Source organism: Notamacropus eugenii, chromosome 2 (genome assembly GCF_028372415.1).
Source record: "Notamacropus eugenii isolate mMacEug1 chromosome 2, mMacEug1.pri_v2, whole genome shotgun sequence".
NCBI lineage: Eukaryota > Metazoa > Chordata > Mammalia > Diprotodontia > Macropodidae > Notamacropus > Notamacropus eugenii.
In genome coordinates this window covers 410,582,536-410,602,863 of record NC_092873.1, presented here as the reverse complement: position 1 = coordinate 410,602,863, position 20,328 = coordinate 410,582,536, and the positions used below count along the sequence as shown (strand labels likewise).

Genomic DNA, 20,328 nt, shown 5'->3' with positions numbered 1-20,328 from the left:
CTCCCCAGTTCCACTCTTTTAGGGCATGTGCTATGCCAGTCTCAACTAAAATTTGACCTTTGTCAATTCCTCTTACCTCTAGCGCCCTCCCTCCGTTAACTATTTCTTACACAATTCGTTTGCACATATTTGCTTGCATGGTGTCTCCCCTGATTCAATTGTAAACTCTTTGGCCGTTTTTGTATCCTGTTTTGTAGTGCAGTGCTTCACACATGCTAGGCATTTAATAAATGTTGAATCGTGGATTGACTGATTGGTCAGCTCCCTCTTCATAGTCTCCAGCTTACTGGACATTTCCTTCTTACAATGTAGCACCAAGAACTGAACAGACATGGTAGTGCACCTGAGGGGTGCCCAGGGCCAGTACCTCGGGGTTATTGCAACCCCTTGTGACAGGCACTGATGCTTTCATTAAATCAGCTTAAGCTCCAAATCTAAACATTTTTGTATTAAAAAGAGGAAGAGTGGTAGTGGTATGTGATTCAAGAAGGTCCACCCAAAGCTTGACAATATTAAACTTTAAATACAATTATGTATTATTATATATTGTTTGTTATTATATATTATATATTACTGTATATTATATAATGTGTTATGTGTCATATGTAATATAATACATGTATATTATATATTATATGATTATATAATATTATGTTATCTATAATATTATATACATAATTAAATACAAGTTAAAAAACTATTCTTTGAAAGATTTGTTTGCTTAAATATTTGCATATTGTCAGTTCCTGTTTTAGTTTGTAAATGTTTAATATTTGTAGTTTGAATGAAACAAAAGAGATCCTTTGAATATTGTTTTGGAAAAATTAAAACAAATTAATATATGAAGAAAAAAAAATACCATTAGCTCTTTCAGCTACTGCTTCCATCCACTCAAAATGCTCAGCTCTTTTTTCAGACAAGCTCTTATCACCTCACACCTTTCCCATCTTGTTCCTGTGAAGCTGATAAAAAAAAACCCTCCAAGTGTAGAACTTTGTTCCTATTCATCTCTATTAAATTTCATCTTCTCAGATTCCGGCCATTGTTCTAAACTGGTGAGATCTTTTTGGAGCCTGATTCTTTCTCCCAGTCTGGATGCTTTTCTTTCTAGCTTTTCATCCTCTGCAAATATGATGAGGGAGGGGGAAAGGAAGGAGAAGGAATAAATATTTCTTTGCTAAGGCTCACTAGCAAACCTTTCGTTGACTACCGAATGACCTTTGAGTGCCTTATTTCATCCAACATTGAACCTGAACTCAGAGGGTTAATCCTGCAATATTCCCTTTCCCTTGCCATATCCACCCAAGTACAACATGCTCAATTGGTGGTTTAATGTGTGATAACTATCTTATTTCTGGTGCACTAGAATTGAAGTCAGGGGGACTTGGGATTAACTCTTCTTCTCACTACCAGGGAGACCTTGGGCAAGTCACCTTTTAGTGACTTGAGCCTCAGTTTCTTTATCCATAAAATTAAATGATTGATCCCTAAAGTTTCTTCTGGCTTTGACATGATGTGATCTCTGAATTTTATCTTCTCTAGGCCAGTTATAGGTTCACTGATGATTCAGGTTCATATAATAATGTAGATAAGTTCATCTTCTGAGTTCACTCTCATTTCCAGTAGCTGGTACTTAATACTGAACTTTGCAAATATTATCTTGTGTGAGTCTCACCACATTCTGTGAGGTAGGTGCTATTATTCCCATTTTACAGATGAGGAAAGTGAAACTTAAGTACATTAAATGCCCAAGGTCACACAGTTAGTAGATGTCAGAGGCTGTATTGAACCCCAGGTCTAGATTGAAATTTTATGTTCAGGTCTTTTCACTGAACCATGAAAGCTCATTCATGTCATCATCAGATGTGTTTACAAACTACTAAGTCTGAAACTTGGCCCTTCCAGGGTGGAAGAGCTAATGTTCCCTGTTTTCAGAGGGGTGCCAGGTTGGTGTGGCCCTAGTAAGAAGGATGCCCCACTCTCCTGGAAGCATTAAGCCCTAGTGACTGGTCTCCAGCTATGGGGCTGACTGGCCCTGACTAACTTTGCTTATGTGTGTCTTCTCTTGCAGATATGTGGTTACTATACATTTTTGCCATCCTGTTTCTGGTCCGTTTAATCTACTGGATCATTAACAGGATGAATCATGAAAAACTGGAAATGAAAGATGCATGGTGGGGCCCAGGAAGTAAGTCCAGCACACGAGAGGATGAAAGTATCCGCCCCTTCAAGGTGGAAACCTCAGATGAGGAGATCAAGGTAAGTAAGGCATCTAACTAGGGAGAACCAAACAGAAGCAATAGACTGAGCTAGAAGAAAGAGGGTTTAGTGGCTAGAGTGCTGGGCCTGGAGTCAGGCAGATCCGAGTAAGGATTCTCCTCTACCAATGTAGATGAACACTTCCTCCGTAACTTGTAATCTTAGAGGGATGGTTGGGAGAGACAATGTGGTGCAGTGGATAGAGAGCTGCCTGTCTTACCTCTGACAACATAGTAGTCATGCCTTTGGGTGGGGGAAGAAGAGGATAGGTTGGGGAAAGGTGGGGTAATACTGTTAGAGGTGGGGGAAAATGGAGTGTTTCTATAACCTACTCTCCTCTCAAAGTATCAGAGACCTCTCTTCAGTCTCTGACTTCTTCCACACCAATTCTCCCCTCTGTCCCTGCCTCCCCAGTTCTTCCCTTATATATCTTGGCCACACATGGGGAAGTAAGAAGATAAGGGGTGAAGAGCAGGAGTAGGGGGGGTTCCCTGTAGCCAGGTGGGAGAGCTGTAACTGGGAAAGCTGGAAACTGTGGTAAATTTGGCTGAATTTGAGGTTGTAGGGGGTGGGATGGTGTTGTCTAAGGAATGACTATTCCTCTGTGTCATCAAGTACGCTAGAGAAAGAGTGCAGAGGTGATGAGAATCTCAAGAAACTAGGCTGTGAGGGATAGGATTTGGAGAGGGGGAAAAAGACTGTGAACCTGGTAGTAGTTTATTGAGAAGGAGGGTACCCCACCCTACTGGGCAAGGGGCTCCAGGGAGGAGGCGGTGAGGGCTACAAGTCCCTCAGGGGCCAAGGCAGAAATGTACTCCTCAGCACCTGGACAGATCTTGCTAGTTTTGGTTCTGGCCTTGAATTTCCCAGCTCATGTGGGGCTTTGTCACCCCCTGGGTAATAGTGGAGGAAGGTACAGATGTTGTGATCTGAATTAATCCATCACCAAATATTAAGTGTACTCCTACAGTGTGCCTTGTAGTGACTGAGACACTGAAGTCGATGTGGATGTGGTTTGGGAGGGCTGGTTGGTATCCACAAATCAAGTGAGTATAAGACATTTGCTTTTGTGAAGTTGTTACTTAAAAAAAAAATACATTCAAATGTTCATCCTTAATGCACCCAAAAAGGGTACTGAGCATCAGGAGCAACATGGTACAGATTAGCAGCTCAGATGAACTGGGTTCAGATTCCACCTCTGATGCTTACTTACCCCTGAGACCTTGGCACACTTTCACCAATAACTATGATCCAAGATGGTGGAGAGGGTATACCCAGGAGAAACCTAAAGGGAGATACTTTAGTTATTTCCGCAAAGAGCAGTGTCGCTGCAGCAGGCTTTAGAAGTTCCCACATGTAGCTGTGCTCTAGGACAAGGAGAGATCCTGCATCCAACATAGAGAGATCAAATCTTTTGTAGAGAGCATGAACAGGTGCCAACTGGTAGCTCTAGCTCTCATTACTCAGTGCTTGTCTCTCATTGTCGTTCAATTATGCCCAACTCTGCAAAGTTCATGGGGTTTTCTTGGCAAAGATACTGAGTGGTTTGCATTTCCTTCTCCAGTGTGTCCCCATTTTACAGATGAGGCAACTGAGGTAAACAGGGTTAAGTGATTTGCCCCGGGTCACACAACTAGTAAGTGTCTGAGGTCAGAGTTGAACTCAGGTCTTCCTGAGTCCAGTGCTGGTGCTCTGTCTACTCCTCTAGCCAGCTGGCTCTCATGACCCAGGCACAGATCTTGCTATTGTGGCTTGCAAAGAGGACCATGGCATAGGAAGGTGATGCCATGATTTTCCTGTGAATTGGATTTAAGTGAGGGAGAGCTGGGAAAAGTCACCAGCCTCACTCTCTCCTCCAGAGTCATCTGGGTCCAGTGGAATAGAGAAGGCCCTTTCACAAATCTAGCGTACAGAGCAAGGTATAAATATAGAACAAAGAAGCAGTTGTGTGGCTCTGACCCTAGCCTGGTATGGAGTCTGTAGCAGAAAAACCAGGGCAGGAATCCCAGAATGAAGGGACCTATTGTTCTGTTGCTTTGAACCTTCAGAACTTTCCACATGGCTGATGGTGGGCATGTCTAGTAGTAGTCTACTAGAGCTCCAACCAGGGGCTATGGCGTGTTGTTTTGGACCAACTTTGCTCTCAATAAGACCTTGGTCACACTGGAAGCTTGTATGTCCCCAGCCTGAGCTGCCCCTGAGATCCAGGAGTAACCCACATTCAAAAACAAGAACAGGAAAGCAGCCGTAGGACCCAAGAGGACACAAAACAAGTCCAGCCAGACATTCCTACACAAGTGCACAGAAGCATACTCTAACACAAATTCCAAAGTCAGGAAGTAAGTCTGGGAACATGAGCAAACAAGCAAACAAAAAAGAATCCTACCATAAAGAACTGTTTTGCTGACAAGGATATTGAAGACACAGACCCAGAAGAAGAGAATGATTTCAAAACATCTACAAGCAAAGCCTCAAAGAAAAACGTTTCTTGAGCACAAGTTCCTTCTGGAAAGGATAAAGTAAGAGTTTAAATAAGAGTAAAATTATTTTATAAATGAAATAAGAGAGCTAGCAGGAACAGTTGGAAAAGGAATGTGAGCACTAGGGGGAAATGGAAAACAAGTGAGAACAATGGAAAAAAGAATTGAAAGATAATTAATTAACACAACATTAATTAATTAACAACATTAATTTGCACAAGAAGTGCAAAACCTTACCTACAGACTCCTTGAAAATGAGAATGGACTAAACATAAGTTAATGGTTCTTTGAGACAGCAAGAAATATTAAAACAAATTCAAAGGACTAAAAAATAAAAGAAAGTGTAAGGTATCTCATGTCAACAAGTGACCTGGAAAACAGATCCAGAAGAGAGAATTTAAGAGTCATTGGACTACCCTGAATATCAAGACCCCCAAAAGAGCTTATTTCATATTTCAAGAAGTCATAAAAGAAAATTGCCAAGATCTTTTAGAACCAAAGGGCCAAGTGAAATTAGAAAGAATCCACCAATAATCTCCTGAGAGAAACTCTAAAATGGAAACATTAGAGCTAAAATCTAGAACTTTCAGATCAAAGAAAGCAATACTGCAAGGGCCAGAAAGTCAAGTATGAAGTAGTGACAGTCAGTATCACACAAGACTTAGGAGCCATCATATCAAGAATGGTAAGCTTGGAATATGACATTTTCAGAAATCAGAAGATATGCTTACAATCAAAAATAACTTATCTAGTCAGTCAACAAATATTAAGCACCTACTGTGTGCCAGTTACTGTGCTAAGAACAAGGGATAAGACAAGAAAGACAAAAGTCAGTCCCTGCTTTCAAAGAGTTTAAAACTGAGTATAATCTTAATAAGAAAAAAAATTATCTTTAATGAAATACAGGGCTTTTAAGCATTCCTGATGAAAGACTTGAGGTTGCATAAAAAGTTCAAAATACAGACATGGAAGTCAAGAGAAACATAAAAAGGTGAATCTGAGTGAACAATCATACAATGCTAAACAAAGACAAACTGTTTACATTCCAATGTGAGGAGATGATCCATTGTAACCCTTCAGAATCTTATCATCAGGAGTCATAGAGGGAGTCCAGTAAGACAGAGGGTGTATGAGTTGTGTATTATAATCTAAAAAGAAGAAAGGAAAAGGAAGGAAAAGGAATATACTGAGAAGGAAGGGGATAGCAAGGGTGGGGGGAAATTATCTTACATAATTGGGTTGTATAAGTAGAAGATTCTACAAAGGGGAAGAGACAGAGAAAATATGTGACCCTTGAGCCTGCCTCACTTTCTTTGCAACTATTCAAAGGAGAGAAGAATACACAGTGGAATTCTGGGAAATGGAGGAGAAGGAAGAGGTGGGTATAAGAGGGAGAATAGACTAAGGGAGGATTTAGTCTTAAGCAAAGCAAAGTAACCATGAAGCGTAGACTGTGAAGAGGGGTTTAAAAGGAAAGAATGAAAGGGATAAGAACTTGTGATTAGGCTCTGGCTGATGGAAAGAGAAGAGGGACAGGGGAGCAGAAGTCGACTGCATCAAGCCTAGAGCTCTGGCGCTGAGCATACTCCTCTTTCACTGCCCTTTTCTTTATAGAGAGGGTTCAGCCCTCCCTCACTCAAAACAGTCAAGTGCAAGTCATGTCATTATTTCTCTGATGGCATGGTCTTCTTCAGCAACGAAGGACGAACACACATAGAGAGAGGTCAGGGAAACTGATCAATACAATGACTAACCACCATTCCAAGGGAGTAATGATGAAACCTGCTTTCTACCTCCTAACAAAGAGATTTGAAGATTGAAACCTTTTGTGTGTATGTGTGACATGGATAATGCAGAAATTTGTTTTCTTTGACTATGCATATTTGTTACAAAGATTTTATTTTTTTTAAATTTTTCTTTCTTTTTCAATAGCTGGGAAAGTCAGAGGGGAAAAAAGATGAATTTTCATTCATCAAAAAAGATTTTTTCAATGTCTATAGGACATAGGACTTCCAGTTTGAGATATCCACTAGGCAGTTGAAGATGCAAAACTGAAGGACAAGAAAGAGGTTTGGTAAATAGATCTGAGGATCATCTTCATAGAAATAATAAGGGGAGATAATAGGTAATAGAGATAATAAATGTGGGGCCTGTTATAAGAGTGAAGGTATATTATTTTGTTTGTCTATTCATATTTGTTACAAGGGAGGGTTTCTATTGGTGTGGGAGTGGAAAGGGTAAATTAGTTAGCTAACAAAAAAAAGGGAAGAAAAAGGCATAAATAAAACATTTTTAAAATACCATAAAAATACTGTTTTCCTAATTCAATTTAAAACTGTATGTTTATGCAAACAATATAAGTTCTTCCTTTAACTTCATTCTGTCACTACTAAACCACAGTGTGCACACACAGAAGCTGGAAGGGACCTCTGATCAGTCACCTAGTCAAAATCCTTTCATTTTTAAAGACGAAGGAACAACTACCTCATTTGCTGTCTCTGGGGAATAGAGCTTTTCATCTGTGTCCTATCCCTGTCACTCTTTGTCCCTGCTTCTTCTCCCTCCCAGGACTTATACCAGAGGATTGATTTGACTCGATTCACACCACCCCTGGAGGACTCCCGCTTCCATTATGGGTTCAACTCTAGTTATCTAAAGAAGGTGGTTTCCTATTGGAGGAATCAATTTGACTGGAAGAAGCAGGTGGAGATTCTCAACAAATATCCTCATTTCAAAACTAAAATTGAAGGTACTTTTCGAAAATATATTGCTCCACATTAGCCTTCCCATAGTTCCGTGATGGAATCAGGATGTGTTCGTACCTTGGACAGCAGACTCAACTCTGTTCCTTAACCATGCTTCTGGTAGTGGTTGTTGTGTTTGTCCTTCATTCTCGAAGAGGATCATGACATCAGGGAATGATGACATGACTTGCAGTTGACTTGAATATGAGTGAGGGAGGGCTGTGCAGGTCATCAGCCTCTCTTTCTCCTCCAGAGCCATCTGGGTCTAGTCGTTATTTTAAACTGAAGGATCTCCTGGACCTGGAGACTCATGAAATCTTTAAGATGACATTAAGAGGTGATCTTGTCTGTTCCCTTCCCTTGAACAAATCCAACCAAGTTCAAACTATCTTAGAGCAAGAGATTTATGGCCTATTCCTTTCATTATTTCAATGTTAAATGACAACACTTTTGTTGGAAAGGTTTTTCTTATGCCCTAAGCCCAGAAATCTTTTTTTAAAAAAATCTTTTAAAAAGGGGGAGGCCTGGTATTTACCAGAAATTATCCTTCACAGGGCTCCCTTGGAGGCCCAGATTACTAACTGTTCCATAGCATTTGGGGGCCTATCTATTCCTGTATACATATGACCTGATTGCTGGGTTAACCTGACTTCTCTGCCACCCAAAGCAGATTCCCTGTCCTAAGGTGATGTTTGAAGGTAGAGAAAGATGATGATCCTCCTCAGTTTGTTTTTGTGGAGATAACTGAAGGGAATCACCTCCCCATCTCCAATAATCTACCCACTGGCCTTCCCTACTGCCAGGACCTGCCTCACCTCAAACCCCACATCCATGTATTCCTTGTCTCTTTCCCTAGTACTAACATTCGTAATTCAATGTTTATAGAGTCATGTGCCCAGCACTGTGGCCAGTACTAGGAGGATATAGAAATAAAGTCCCTGTCCTTAAGAGAGTTTAAAAGCCCACTGGGAAGACAAGATAAGAACACATGAGCTTGTGAGAGAAAATATAGGGCACTAAGTGATAAGTAGTGTGACCAAGCTGCTTTGTTTCCTGAGAGCACGGTGTGGGTTGTGGGGGGCTGTAATGTGCAGCTCAGGACCTTACCCAAGTAGATTTGTTTGACTTTGAACCTACCTTGCTGTTTCCTTCCAGGGCTCGATGTCCACTTTATCCATGTGAAGCCCACAAAACCACCAGCAGGCCACAAAGTAAAACCATTGTTAATGATTCATGGTTGGCCTGGCTCCTTCTACGAATTTTACAAGATCATACCCCTCCTGACTGACCCTGAGAGCCATGGCCTGAATTATAACCAGGTCTTTGAAGTCATCTGCCCTTCCATTCCTGGCTATGGCTTCTCCGAAGCACCTCACAAGCAAGGTATGAATGCTGGTCTGTAGGCATTGGTAGCAAGCCCAGTCCATGTGCAGCATCCTCATTCGATATCCAGTCCTGACTAAATTCTCCCATAAATGCACTCCTCCCAGGGGATTCAGGATAGGACTTACTGTCTTTCGAACCAGAAGATGCTACTGGGAGAGGAGAGAGCACAAAGAGACAGTGGAAAGAGTGAGTTCTGAAGAAACAGGAATAGTATAGTCAAAGAATAAGGTAGAAGAAGGCAGAGATAAGAGATACAGTGTGAAGGTTGCTGGGTATGGGGAGGGAGGATCCCAGAGAACAGGGTTAGACTCCTAAAGTTCACATCATATTCTCATACTCCCCATTTAGAAGGGCTGATGAGCAGCAGGGGAGGGCAGAACATTGAATCAGACTATTCTATCTTTTTTGGGGGGGGAGGGGAGATGGCAGTTGGGCTTAAGTGACTTGCCCAGGGTCACACAGCTAGTAAGTTTCTGAGGCCAGGTCTTTCTGACCCTTAGGCCAGTGTTCTATCCACTGTGCCACGTAGCTGCCTCTAGACTATTCTATCTTAACAAACTTAAAACCATTTGTGAACAAGCTGTTCTCCCGCAGACTTGAATGCCCAAGGGCTTTTCATAGATACAAGCCCATACAGAGTCCTACATCTGTGCACTAGACACATATATATTTGTACACACATGAATCCATTCACATTTAATTCAATTTATTGAATTTAATTCAATTATTATTATTAAAATTAAATAATTTTAAGTGCCTGCTATATTTAAGGCACTATTCAAGCTGCTGGAACCATATATTCATGTTTCGCCTCAGGTTTCCCCTCAGTCAGGGACTCTTTCTCTGATTAGACTCATGTTTTGAAGAGATTTCCATCTTTGTCAGCATGTTAGAAAACCCTGAGGATTAGGCAGCCATTGTGCTTCCTATTATCAGGCAGCTGTCACTGTGTTCCTACATAACCCCAGAACCTCTCCCAATCCTACCTCCTTACCACCACCACTAGCACCAGCATCATAGACGTGCAGAAAGGCTGTGTGGACAAAACAGGTGGTAATAATAGGTGTAGTTGGCTGGTAATGGCAATAGAGGGTAAACTGAGGGAGTGATCAATTCTCTTCTCACTATTGACAAGTGTTTGGCTTCTGGAGAGGAGAAGGAGACATGGGCTAAAAGTGCTAGGCCACCAGACTTTCTTCATCCCAAGTATAGATAACAGGAGTGAGGGAGTCAATCCTGAGGTTCCTTGGATGGCCGGGGTGGATGAGAGTTCTCTCCATTGGTATAGAGCTCTACTCTTTGGGCCCCCTGGTCCTGCTAATCAAAGGATAACAGAGGGCCTGATAACTGGCCCATGAAACTGAGGAACCAGAAAAAGTCTAGGCTCAAAGCATGATTTTTCAGATTCTGTCTACCCTATCCTTTTCCAGGTTTCGATACTGTGGCTGCTGCTCAGATCTATTGTAAGCTGATGACCCGCCTGGGCTTCCAAGAATTTTTCGTCCAGGGTGGTGACTGGGGGTCTCTGATCTGTACCAACATGGCCCAGATGGCGCCTTCGTGAGTGATGTGTTCTTGTGTGTTGTGTATGTGCTCGGGTGGTTATTTTGATGAGGCTGGTCATATCTGCAGAGAAGACCCATTCATCGCCACAGAAGCATCCTTTTCCCCCAAAGTGTTCTAGTGTGGCAGCTTTACCTCAATTTCCACCCCATCTCAGGTACCCTGGTCCTGGCTGGTACCAGATACAGATTTTGGCTCTTGCTCCAGATCTCCCCTTGCCACAGTACATGAACTCCCAGGTGCCCAGTAGTGTTTTGGGATGAGGGTGATGGCATCCATAAATGCCTACTGCCATTTAATGCCAGGGACGTTTTAGCACAAAGGCTGAGTTTTTGAGGTGGGATTTAGAACCAGGTCTTCCTGACTCTTTTCTCATCCTCCATATACAACCACTGTTACTCACCAGAGACACAGGTTGTCCCATTCTAAAAAATTGTGAAATAGAGGTCCAAACCAATGATGTGCCCTAAGCCAGGTCCCATGACAGAGTTGAGGGGAGGGAAAGGGGGATAGCCAGGGACTAGACTCTTGGGTGGAGCTCTGGCTACTGAAATTTGGGCTATACCCTGGGTAGAATGGCCTGTAATCCCAGCATCCCTCTAACTCAATGACCTTCTGAAGGGATGGGAGTGAAGCACAGTAGACATGGACCGTAGAATGGCCAGAAGCTGAATATAGTGTCTGGATCCTTTACTACCTTCTATCTACCTATGCACCTTGACCTCATCTTTTTCCTTTCTCCTGGACTTTGTCCTTTACCCTTCCTTCTCCACATTCTCTTTGTCTTCCTTTATGGCCCCCACTTCCTCCTTCATGACCAGCTAGCCTGACCTAAATCCCCTTTCTCTGCATTCCTAGACAGGTGAAAGGTATCCATCTGAATATGTGCTTCACTGATTCTAAAACCTTCTCCATCTTTGTGTCTGTTCTGCTGGGACGGTGGTTCCCATGGCTTTTTGGCTTCCGGGAGAGGGATTTGGAGCTGTTGTATCCTGCCAAGAAGATCCTCCATTCACTATTTAGAGAATCTGGCTACATGCACATCCAGGCCACCAAACCTGATACTGTAGGTAAGAAGTTACTTGACTGCCCCACTCATGGAGGGGATTTTCCAGAGGCCCAGGTTTGGTAGACAGCAAAACAAACAAACCAAAAAAAAAACCAAAACCCCCCCAAAACCCCAACCTAACCAACCCAATCATTAGGCTGGCCTCAGCCTTCCTACTCAGTTCAAAGACTTCATCCAATTCAATCCTATTCAGTTCACTAAGCATTTATTAAGTTCCAGACAATATACTAGGCACTGAGCATATGCCAAATACTGTACTAGGATACAAAAAAATGGAAAAGAAAGTAGACTCTACCCTCAGGGAGCTTATATTCTTCTGGGGAAAAACAACTTGTACTTAGACAAGTGCATACAAAATGCTTGCAAAGTAAATAAAACAATTTTTGTGGGGGAGGGAGAGTTTGCTAAAATGCAGGAGAATCAGGATAATTGTCATATAGGAAATAACACTTGGGTGAAAAGTGAAGAGGGAGAGTGTTCTGGACATGTTCAAAGGTCCAGGAAAAGGAGGTGATTGTAAAATGGAAAGGTTGGACTAGATGACCTCTCAAGATATTTCTACCTCTCAGTCTTATAGCCCTGTGTAAAGTGATGCCATGTGGAAGAAGGATTAAATTTCTAAAATCCATGGCCGCAGAAGGGAAAATTCAGACCAATGAGTGGAAGTTACAGGGAAACAGATTTCTGCCAAGTGTAAGAAAGATATCCTTAAGCTGCCTTATGAGGTTGTGAGCTCCCCTCTACTGGAGGGATGCAAGTAGAGAGGCTGGCTGATTATTTTTCTTGAATTAGGTGGGAAACTAGACTAAATGACTTTCAAGTTCCATTCTAACTTCATCAGGCAGGGAAGGCAGGAATTATTATTTCCATTATTTCTCAGTTAAGGAAACTGAGGCTTAGATGAGTGAATTGGTTTGCCAAAGAGAACCTGAACTTTTCCCCCCATACTAGGCTGTGCACTGAATAACTGCCCTGTGGGATTGGCTGCCTATATTCTGGAGAAGTTCTCCACATGGACCAATCCAGAATATCGATACCTGGAGGATGGAGGCCTGGAAAAGTGAGTATCATTTTTCCTCTCTGGAGCTTAGGTCCCGATCATACCAGAACTGGAGAAACCTAGACAGGCAGAAATCTTGCCTCTACTTCTTCACACATCACACTTATCTTCATCTCTGGCTGCTTCGTTCTAAGGAGCTGGAAATGGGTCCTCTGTTTTGGCCAACTCACAAATTCCAATCCTGTGAGGTAGGAAAGGATCATTAGAAATTATCCCTTTTTATGTATGTAGAAGCAGACATGCAGAGAGATAATATTTTTTACCCAAAATACATAGTGAGGGATCCAGGAGTAGGATAATTACAATGGGCAGTGGGCAGTGTGTCCAGGGCCCTGTAGGGGAAGGAGGGCTGTACATTTAGAGTACAGGGGAAGGGGCAGCAAGGCATCGTTGATATATTGCTTGATTTGGAGACAGGAAGATTTAGGTTCAAATTCCACCTCACATACCTATGAGCCTTGGTGACCCTGGGCAGGTCATTTAAGTGCCTCAGTTTCCTCATCTGTAAAATGAAATAGATGATCTCTGAAGTCCCTAGGAGCCCATGATTCTTTCATTCAATAAAGAGACAGAGTGAGAATTTGGCTGGTCTCCCTTGTGGGTAGGATCTCAATCTAGATGGATGAGCAGGAAGAATACATGGAAGTCATTGTTCATTTCTACTTCTGAAAAGGCGAGTCTTCAGATAGCAGGGACTCCCAGGCTTGATAGCTCAGTCATGTTCCATTAACTCCAGTTCCGGACCTTATTGTCCAATTAGCTTGTTTAAATGTTTAATATTGACATGAGTCTTAGGCACATATCTTGTGTGAACTTTTTCTTCCTCAGGAACTAGAACCTCTGTGTTTACTGCAGGCACTCAAAATGAGGATTTTGAATTGAACTGAAGATGGAGTCCTTGCTCAGCCAACTGGCTCCTGGACCCTCATGCCCAGGCTCCTTGGCTGAGGGTTTGCTGGAGGTGGTAGCTGAAGGGAGAGAAGGTTCACATCATGGGCTGAGCATGTGTGCCCACCCTGGCATTCCCCACTGGGGACCCTTTTTTGCTTGAATGTACATCATTGATGGCTAACATGAAGTTCAGCTCTCCCCTCATGTTTTGAGCATGTAGGCTGTCAAGATTAGTGAATAACACATGGTTTTTGTTCCATCTGAATTTCCCGTGGGCTGGGTGGAAAGTTGAATTGGAAAGGCATCCCTGAGGTTGTTCAGGGGTAGCATTCCTCCCCCAGCTCTGCCTTTCTAGCTCTGGTTGCACTTTTACCCATTTCCCCCAATTCACTGGTCTCAGTAGGGGAGTTTGAATTCTTGCTCTCCATTGCCACTTTCATGTTCTCCTTCTCCCGCCATCACTCTCCTTTGAGGTTCACTCAACCCGTATCTACTACACAATCAAAATTCTGGTACCTATTGTCTACTAAGCTCCAGGTCACTCTCCTTTCTTTAATGAGTTCAGTGAGTTTCTGTCCTTCTGTCCTCCCCAACTCTTGCCTTCATCCTAGGGAACTTCAACATACATATTTATATTCTCTCAAACATCTTCAACTCACAGTTCCTCAATTTACTCATATCACATGACCTACTCCTGTCCCACCCTCAGCCACAAAGATGGTTGTACCCTTAATTTTGCCATCTCCCACAAATGGATCACTCCATGTTCATGAACTCTGAAATCCCTTTATTTGATTTCACTCTATTGTCATTCTATTTCTCCCTCTGCATTGCACCCCCAAACCTGTTTTCATCCTTGCTTTGACCTCCAATCCTTTACTTCCTCAGTTCTTTCTCAAGTTGTCACCACTGCACTAACTACACATTGTCCTTTTCTCTTGAGTCCCTTGCCCTCTTATCATGTTGATAGTCTCATCCTGCACCAAACCTCAACCTGGAATCATTCTGACCATCTGCTGCCTTAACAACTAAAAAAAAAAATCACAAAACAATGATTGGGTTTACTACAGATTTGTGTTCTGTACCTCCTTTCACACCTGCCTAATAAACTCACTGTCCTACTCACTGCACCTCTTGCCAGATCTTTTCATCCCTCCTTAAGCCTTCCCATGGTTCTTTCTCTACCCCCTCGCCCCCCCTCCACGCCACTATCTAGTTTTCACCTTGCCTCATTTTTCACTAAAAAAAAAAATGAGGCCATTCTCCAAAGGCTTCCCTAGGTGGCACAGTGGATAGAGCATGGGGCCTAGAGGTAGGAAGACCTGAGATCAAATATGGCCTTAGATACTTACTAATTTAGTGACCCTGGGCAAATCACTTAACATCTGCCTGCCTCAGTTGCCTCAACTCTAAAATGCAGATAATAATAACTAACTTCCAGATTGTGAGATAATAATTGTAAAGTGCCTAGCACAGGGACTGGGATATACTAGGCATTTAATAAATGTTTCTTTCCTTCCCATTCCCTCTTCTTCCCCTCCCCCATCCTTTCATATCCCCCATTGCCTTCTGCTACTATCTCCTCTTTCACCCTTGTCTCACATGAAGAGGTGGTCTTACTTCTTACCAAGGCAAATCCCTCTACTTGCACAAATCATCTCATTCCATCCTATCTTCTCCATCATCTCCAATCTCTCATTTATGTTCAATGGCTCTTTGCTTTCCAGCAGCTTCCTACTGCCTCCAAGCATATATGTGTCTCGCCCACCCTCAAAAAGTCCTCACTTGATAAAGCTATCTTCACTAGCTAGTATCCCACATCCTTTCTTCCCATAATGCCTTTATTTCATTTCCTCTTGTTTTCTGCCTAACTCTGTACCATCTGGCTTCTGACCTCATCATTCAACTAAAACTGCCTTCTCCAGAGTCACCAGGGATCTCTTCATTGCCAAATCGAGTGGCCTTTTCGCCATCTTCATTCTTCCTGACTTTTGTAGCCTTTAATTCTTACCTATCACCCTTCTCTCCTTGATACCTCTTCTCTCTAGGTTTCTGTGATACTACTCTGTCCTGATTCTCCTCCTACCTGTCTGACTGCTCCTTGTCAAACCTCCTTTCATGAATCTTCTTTCAGGTCAACTTACTAAAGATGGGTGGCTCCCAGGACTCAGTCCTGGACCCTTTTTGTGCTACCTCACTTGGTGATCTCATCAGCTTCCATGGTTTCCATTTTCTCTGTGCTAATGATTCTCAGAGCTACTTATCTTGCCCTAACATCTCTCTAACCTCCAGACTCTCATCTTTAACTGCCCATTAGACATCACAAACTGGATATCCCATAGACTTTTTAAACTCAGTGTGTCCAAACTGGAATTCTTTACCTTTACCCCAAAACCTTACCTCCTGATGAACTTTTCTATTATTGTTGACGACACCACCATTCTCTCAGTCACCCAGACTCACAACTGAGGTGTCATCCTGAACTCCTCATGCCCTCACCCCTCTCATATCCAATCTGTTGCTAAATCCTGTCTATTTTACCTTTGAAACATCTTTCATGTTTGTCCCCTTCTCTCCTCTAACATTGCCACCACCCTGATGCAGGTTCTTACCAGCTTATGCCTGGACTATTACAATAGCCTGCTGGTGGATGTCCCTGCTTCAAGCTTCTCTCTTCTCTGGTCCATCCACTCTACTCCATCAAGTCAATCTTTCAAAAGGACTTCCCAAAGACACTGACCATGTCATTCCCCTATTCATTAACCCCCAGTGGCTCCCTGTCCCCTCCAGGGTCATGTATAAAATCCTCCCTTTGGCATTCAAAGTCCTTCACAACCTGGTCCCCTCTTACCTTTCTAGACTTCTTACACTTTACACACCCATGTACACCGAGATCCAGTGACACGGACCTCCTTGCTCCTCCTCACACAAGACATTCCATCTCCAGACTCTAGGCATTTTCATTGGCTTTTTCCCATTCCTGGCATGCTCTCCCTCCTCATTTCTATCTCCTAGCTTCCTTCAAGTCCCAACTAAAATCCCACCGTCTACAGGAAGCCTTTATTCATTCTCTTTAATATAGTGTTTTCCTTCTGTTGATTATCTCCACTTCTTCCTATTCTATTTTGTTTGCGCCTCATTGTTTACATATCATATACCCCATTTGAATGCGAGCACTGAGGGAAGGGACTGTCTTTTGCCATTCTATCTCCAATGCTTGACAAAGTACCTGGCACACAGTAGGTGTTTAATAAATGCTTACTGACTCACTGCCTTGTAGAGTCAGTTCCTGGCTTCCTTTGGGGTTCAGCTCAGGGGCCACTTCCTACACCAGGACTATTCCAACCTCCCCAGTTGCTAGTGCTCTGCCCCCCCATAACTTTATATTTGTGAATATTTTATATTTGTGAATATTTACTTTGTATTTACTCATATTTACTTATACTCTCTTCCCTGTATATGACACTCCAAGCCCTGAAAGAGGCTCTGAATCCTGATGTCTCCCTAAGTCCTGATGCTATCTGGGACTTTTTCTTTGATCTGTACAGGAAATTTACTTTGGATGATCTGCTGACCAACATCATGATCTACTGGGTGACTGGCAGCATCATCCCCTCACAGCGATTCTACAAGGAGAATTTAGGCCAAGGCATAGGTGTACAAAAGCATTCCAGGTGAGTCTTAGGGCTTAAGGAAAACCCTGTTGGATAGGTGGGGATGTTTTTTTCCTTCTTGCATGATTCACCATCCTCTCTGTGCCCTCCCAGCCCTGTCCTCTCTTGTATGGTACTTATTGGACTGGAGAGAACACTTACCCGGTTGGCTAGGGAAAGGCAGCTAAAATTCTTCTGTTTGAAATCTTGAATTCAACCTGAATTTTCCTTGACTCACCTCAGTGAGCCCCAGGAGTTAATGAGCTGTTTCCCTGATGATGATTCAGACCCTCCTTGGGGGACAGGGATGGGGATAAAGCTATGTGACCTGCCCCTCCTCAGCTGACATCTCTTGTTTTGTAGGATGAAGGTATTTGTGCCTGCTGGTCTGTCTGCCTTTCCTTATGAGCTGGTACACTGCCCAGAAAGTTGGGCTCGGAAAAAATTCCCCTATCTCTGCTCCTACACTCATATGTCCCAAGGAGGCCACTTTGCTGCCTTTGAGGAGCCTCTGCTGCTTGCAGAAGACATTCAGAAGTTCATAGGGACACTAAAGGGGAAGTGAGTTTCAGAACTAGACGCTTCCCTCCCATCCCCAGCTTGTTCCACTCTACCCAACTCTCTCATCACTCCCCATCATCTCCCAGATGCCCCAGGCTCCCCTTCCAAACCCCTGCCCCAAACCATATCTCTCATGTAAATCTACAATCAGCCTCTTGGAAACTATGATAGGAGGGGAGGATGCCAGCTCTTCCTGCCGAGAATCCCAAGGCTGATCCACTAGGCTGGGAAATTGAACCTCATCCTTGTGGCATGTGCCAGATCTTATTAAACCTCTGTGTTCCACCTACCCAGAATTAGTTTCTAGGCTGGTGGGGTCTTAATTGGGAGGTGTGGTACTGGTTCCCTTACCCCTTGCTATTGGAGCTTTTATCAGTCACTTGTTTACTGCCAAAGGAGTGATTTTGCTTCCCTTCCCTTTGTAGGCTGCAGATGGTGCAGCTCTACATTGGTACAGGGAGTTTGCTCATCTTAGACATTCCACCATGAATAAACAACAGTCTCTATACTCTCTGTTGTGTTCTGGGTGCAAGCCAGTACATAAATTCCATGTTCCCTACAAGTCTCAACACTTCTTGGGTCTTGAGGTGGTAGATTTGGGTTGGATGGGTCTGTGGGAAGGAAAATGGCTTTTGATAATAAATGTTTTTGCTTCATAAGAACTGTTGAGTCTTGGACATAGGGGAAATTATGAGTGGGGAGAAGAGAGTGGTTAGAGAAAATGGGGTGTGTATAATGGGCTGAACATCCTGGAGAGCTCATTCCCATCCTGAAGCAAGATACTGCTTCTCATGCTCCTTTCAGCTAGTTCTAAATCTAGGATCTAGTTCTAGATCTCATTCATTCACCTCATCTTCATGGGAAGAGACATGGCCAGGAGAGCCAGGGCTCAGAGGCTCCAGAGCTCAGGACTGGCTCCGTTCTTGCTTGCCCTCCTTTCAAACTGAGAAGCTGACTCCCTACCTCTTGTCCTCAATGGTCCTGTAAAATGCTTCCCCATTCCCACTTTCCCCGATCACCTAGTTGGTTGGCTCATTCCCCAAAGCCAGTGACCTGAGCCTCATAGTCCCCAACTGGTGGGGGAACTGAGGGGAGGGACAGGTCCTGTTATTACCTGTGTGACCCCTCTGCCCCAAGTCATTTAACCTGGGCCTCTGGTTTCTCACTAGGATCATAAAAGTGGGAGGGATCTTGGTGATTCTGAAATCCAGCTAGATTACGTTCTTTGCCTGCCTCCAAAAGACTAAAGGCTAGCAACTTGAGTGGATGTACCCAACCCCTAGGGGATAATCTTGGCCCCACAGGAGGGATTGATTTACAGAGCTGCTGATCGCAGCTGTCAGGCCTGCTGCTGAGGGGTGGGGCCAGGTTACTGTCCTCAGGTTCACCCCATTCTCCCTCATAAGGAAGCAAAGGGAGACAAGGGGTGGGGGTGTGTGTGTGGAGAAGAAGGTGTCTGGCCATAGACTCCCATCTGCCATAGCCTTTGGGCTGCCAAGAGGGAGGAAGGGAGAGAAGGGGAGAGGGAGAGAGGAAATCGGTGTGAATGAGGTATGAGGACAGACTGAATTTTCTGCCCAAGAATCTTGTGGCTTCTCTCCCCAGGTACAGACATATCAGTGCTCTGTCACCTTGAGTGAGGCAAAAAGAAAGGGACATAGTTCAAAAATGATTTTGACCTCTGAGGGCCAAACAGTGACAGGAGCGAAAAGAAATCAGCAGAGACATTCTTCAGCCCTTCTACTGGCAGGCCGGCAGAGGGTCTGGCCACCAGGAGTCAGCTCCTTCTCCAATGTAGGGAGGCAGGCCTGCTGGGATGCTGACTTGGCTGTGTGCATGTGTGTGCGTGTGCATGTGTATGTGCGTGCGTGTGTGTGTGCATGTGTGCGTGTGTGTGCGTGTGCGTGTGCGTGTGTGTGTGTGTGTGATAGGGAAAGCCCCTAGTTTGAATGATGTCTGTATTACAGAGAAGCTGTGTGGCCCTGGGAAATTAACAACTCATCTGGGCTTACATTATGTCTCGGTAAAATGAGGGGGCTGGGATAAATCACTGGTCTTCAGAGTAGGGGATCACAGTGAGATCCCTGTGACTGACCAACCTATAGGAAAGAAGGGAGATAGCATATCCCACCATGCTCAAGATAGCCAATCATGGATTTGTCTCCAAAATGAACAACCACAGCTCTTTTTCTTCCACTGTCTCTGTGCAAATGCTCAACCTCATCCCTTCTGAGATGGATGTCAGTCCCTCAGGATGGCTATAACCTAATCCCTCTACCCAGGTACCCCCAGCAGCAGCTGCATAGATGCCACTGGAAAAATTCACAGTAGGCCTATCCCTCTCAGATCATTTAGTGTCTATGGTGGACACTCCCTTGAAGGGTGAGTTCTCTCCTCCAGGGCAGGAAACTATAAGGACCTCCCACCTTTTTGCTTTTAGGGAGAATAGAGGAACTCAGGTTATGATCCGTATCACAAAATTCATTACACGATTTTTCTCCCTAAACCCACTGTCTTCCAAACTTGGCTATCACATAATTTGAGGGCATCTTCGTAGGGCATCATTCTCCCTCACCTCTCTTACCAAATGGAGTCATTTCTGCTTCCACTAAATCTCCCACTCCTATCTCCTTCCCCCCTCACACTGATCCCACTACGGTTC

At 43.7% G+C, this 20,328-nt stretch overlaps 1 protein-coding gene across 3 annotated transcripts in view; it reads left to right on the top strand.

Annotated features, from left to right (window-relative positions):
- EPHX1 (epoxide hydrolase 1) overlaps nt 1-18,328 on the top strand; it is a 51,393-nt gene extending 33,065 nt beyond the window's left edge. For all 3 annotated transcript variants that reach the window (XM_072647708.1, XM_072647707.1, XM_072647709.1), the window contains 8 exons: nt 2,072-2,259; nt 7,308-7,488; nt 8,639-8,866; nt 10,300-10,429; nt 11,291-11,502; nt 12,453-12,561; nt 17,001-17,126; nt 17,469-18,328. In XM_072647708.1, the coding sequence (XP_072503809.1) occupies nt 2,072-2,259; nt 7,308-7,488; nt 8,639-8,866; nt 10,300-10,429; nt 11,291-11,502; nt 12,453-12,561; nt 17,001-17,126; nt 17,469-17,670 (1,376 nt within the window). In that variant the 3' untranslated portion in view covers nt 17,671-18,328. The remainder of the gene's footprint in view (nt 1-2,071; nt 2,260-7,307; nt 7,489-8,638; nt 8,867-10,299; nt 10,430-11,290; nt 11,503-12,452; nt 12,562-17,000; nt 17,127-17,468) is intronic.
- The last annotated feature ends 2,000 nt before the right edge of the window (nt 18,329-20,328 follow it).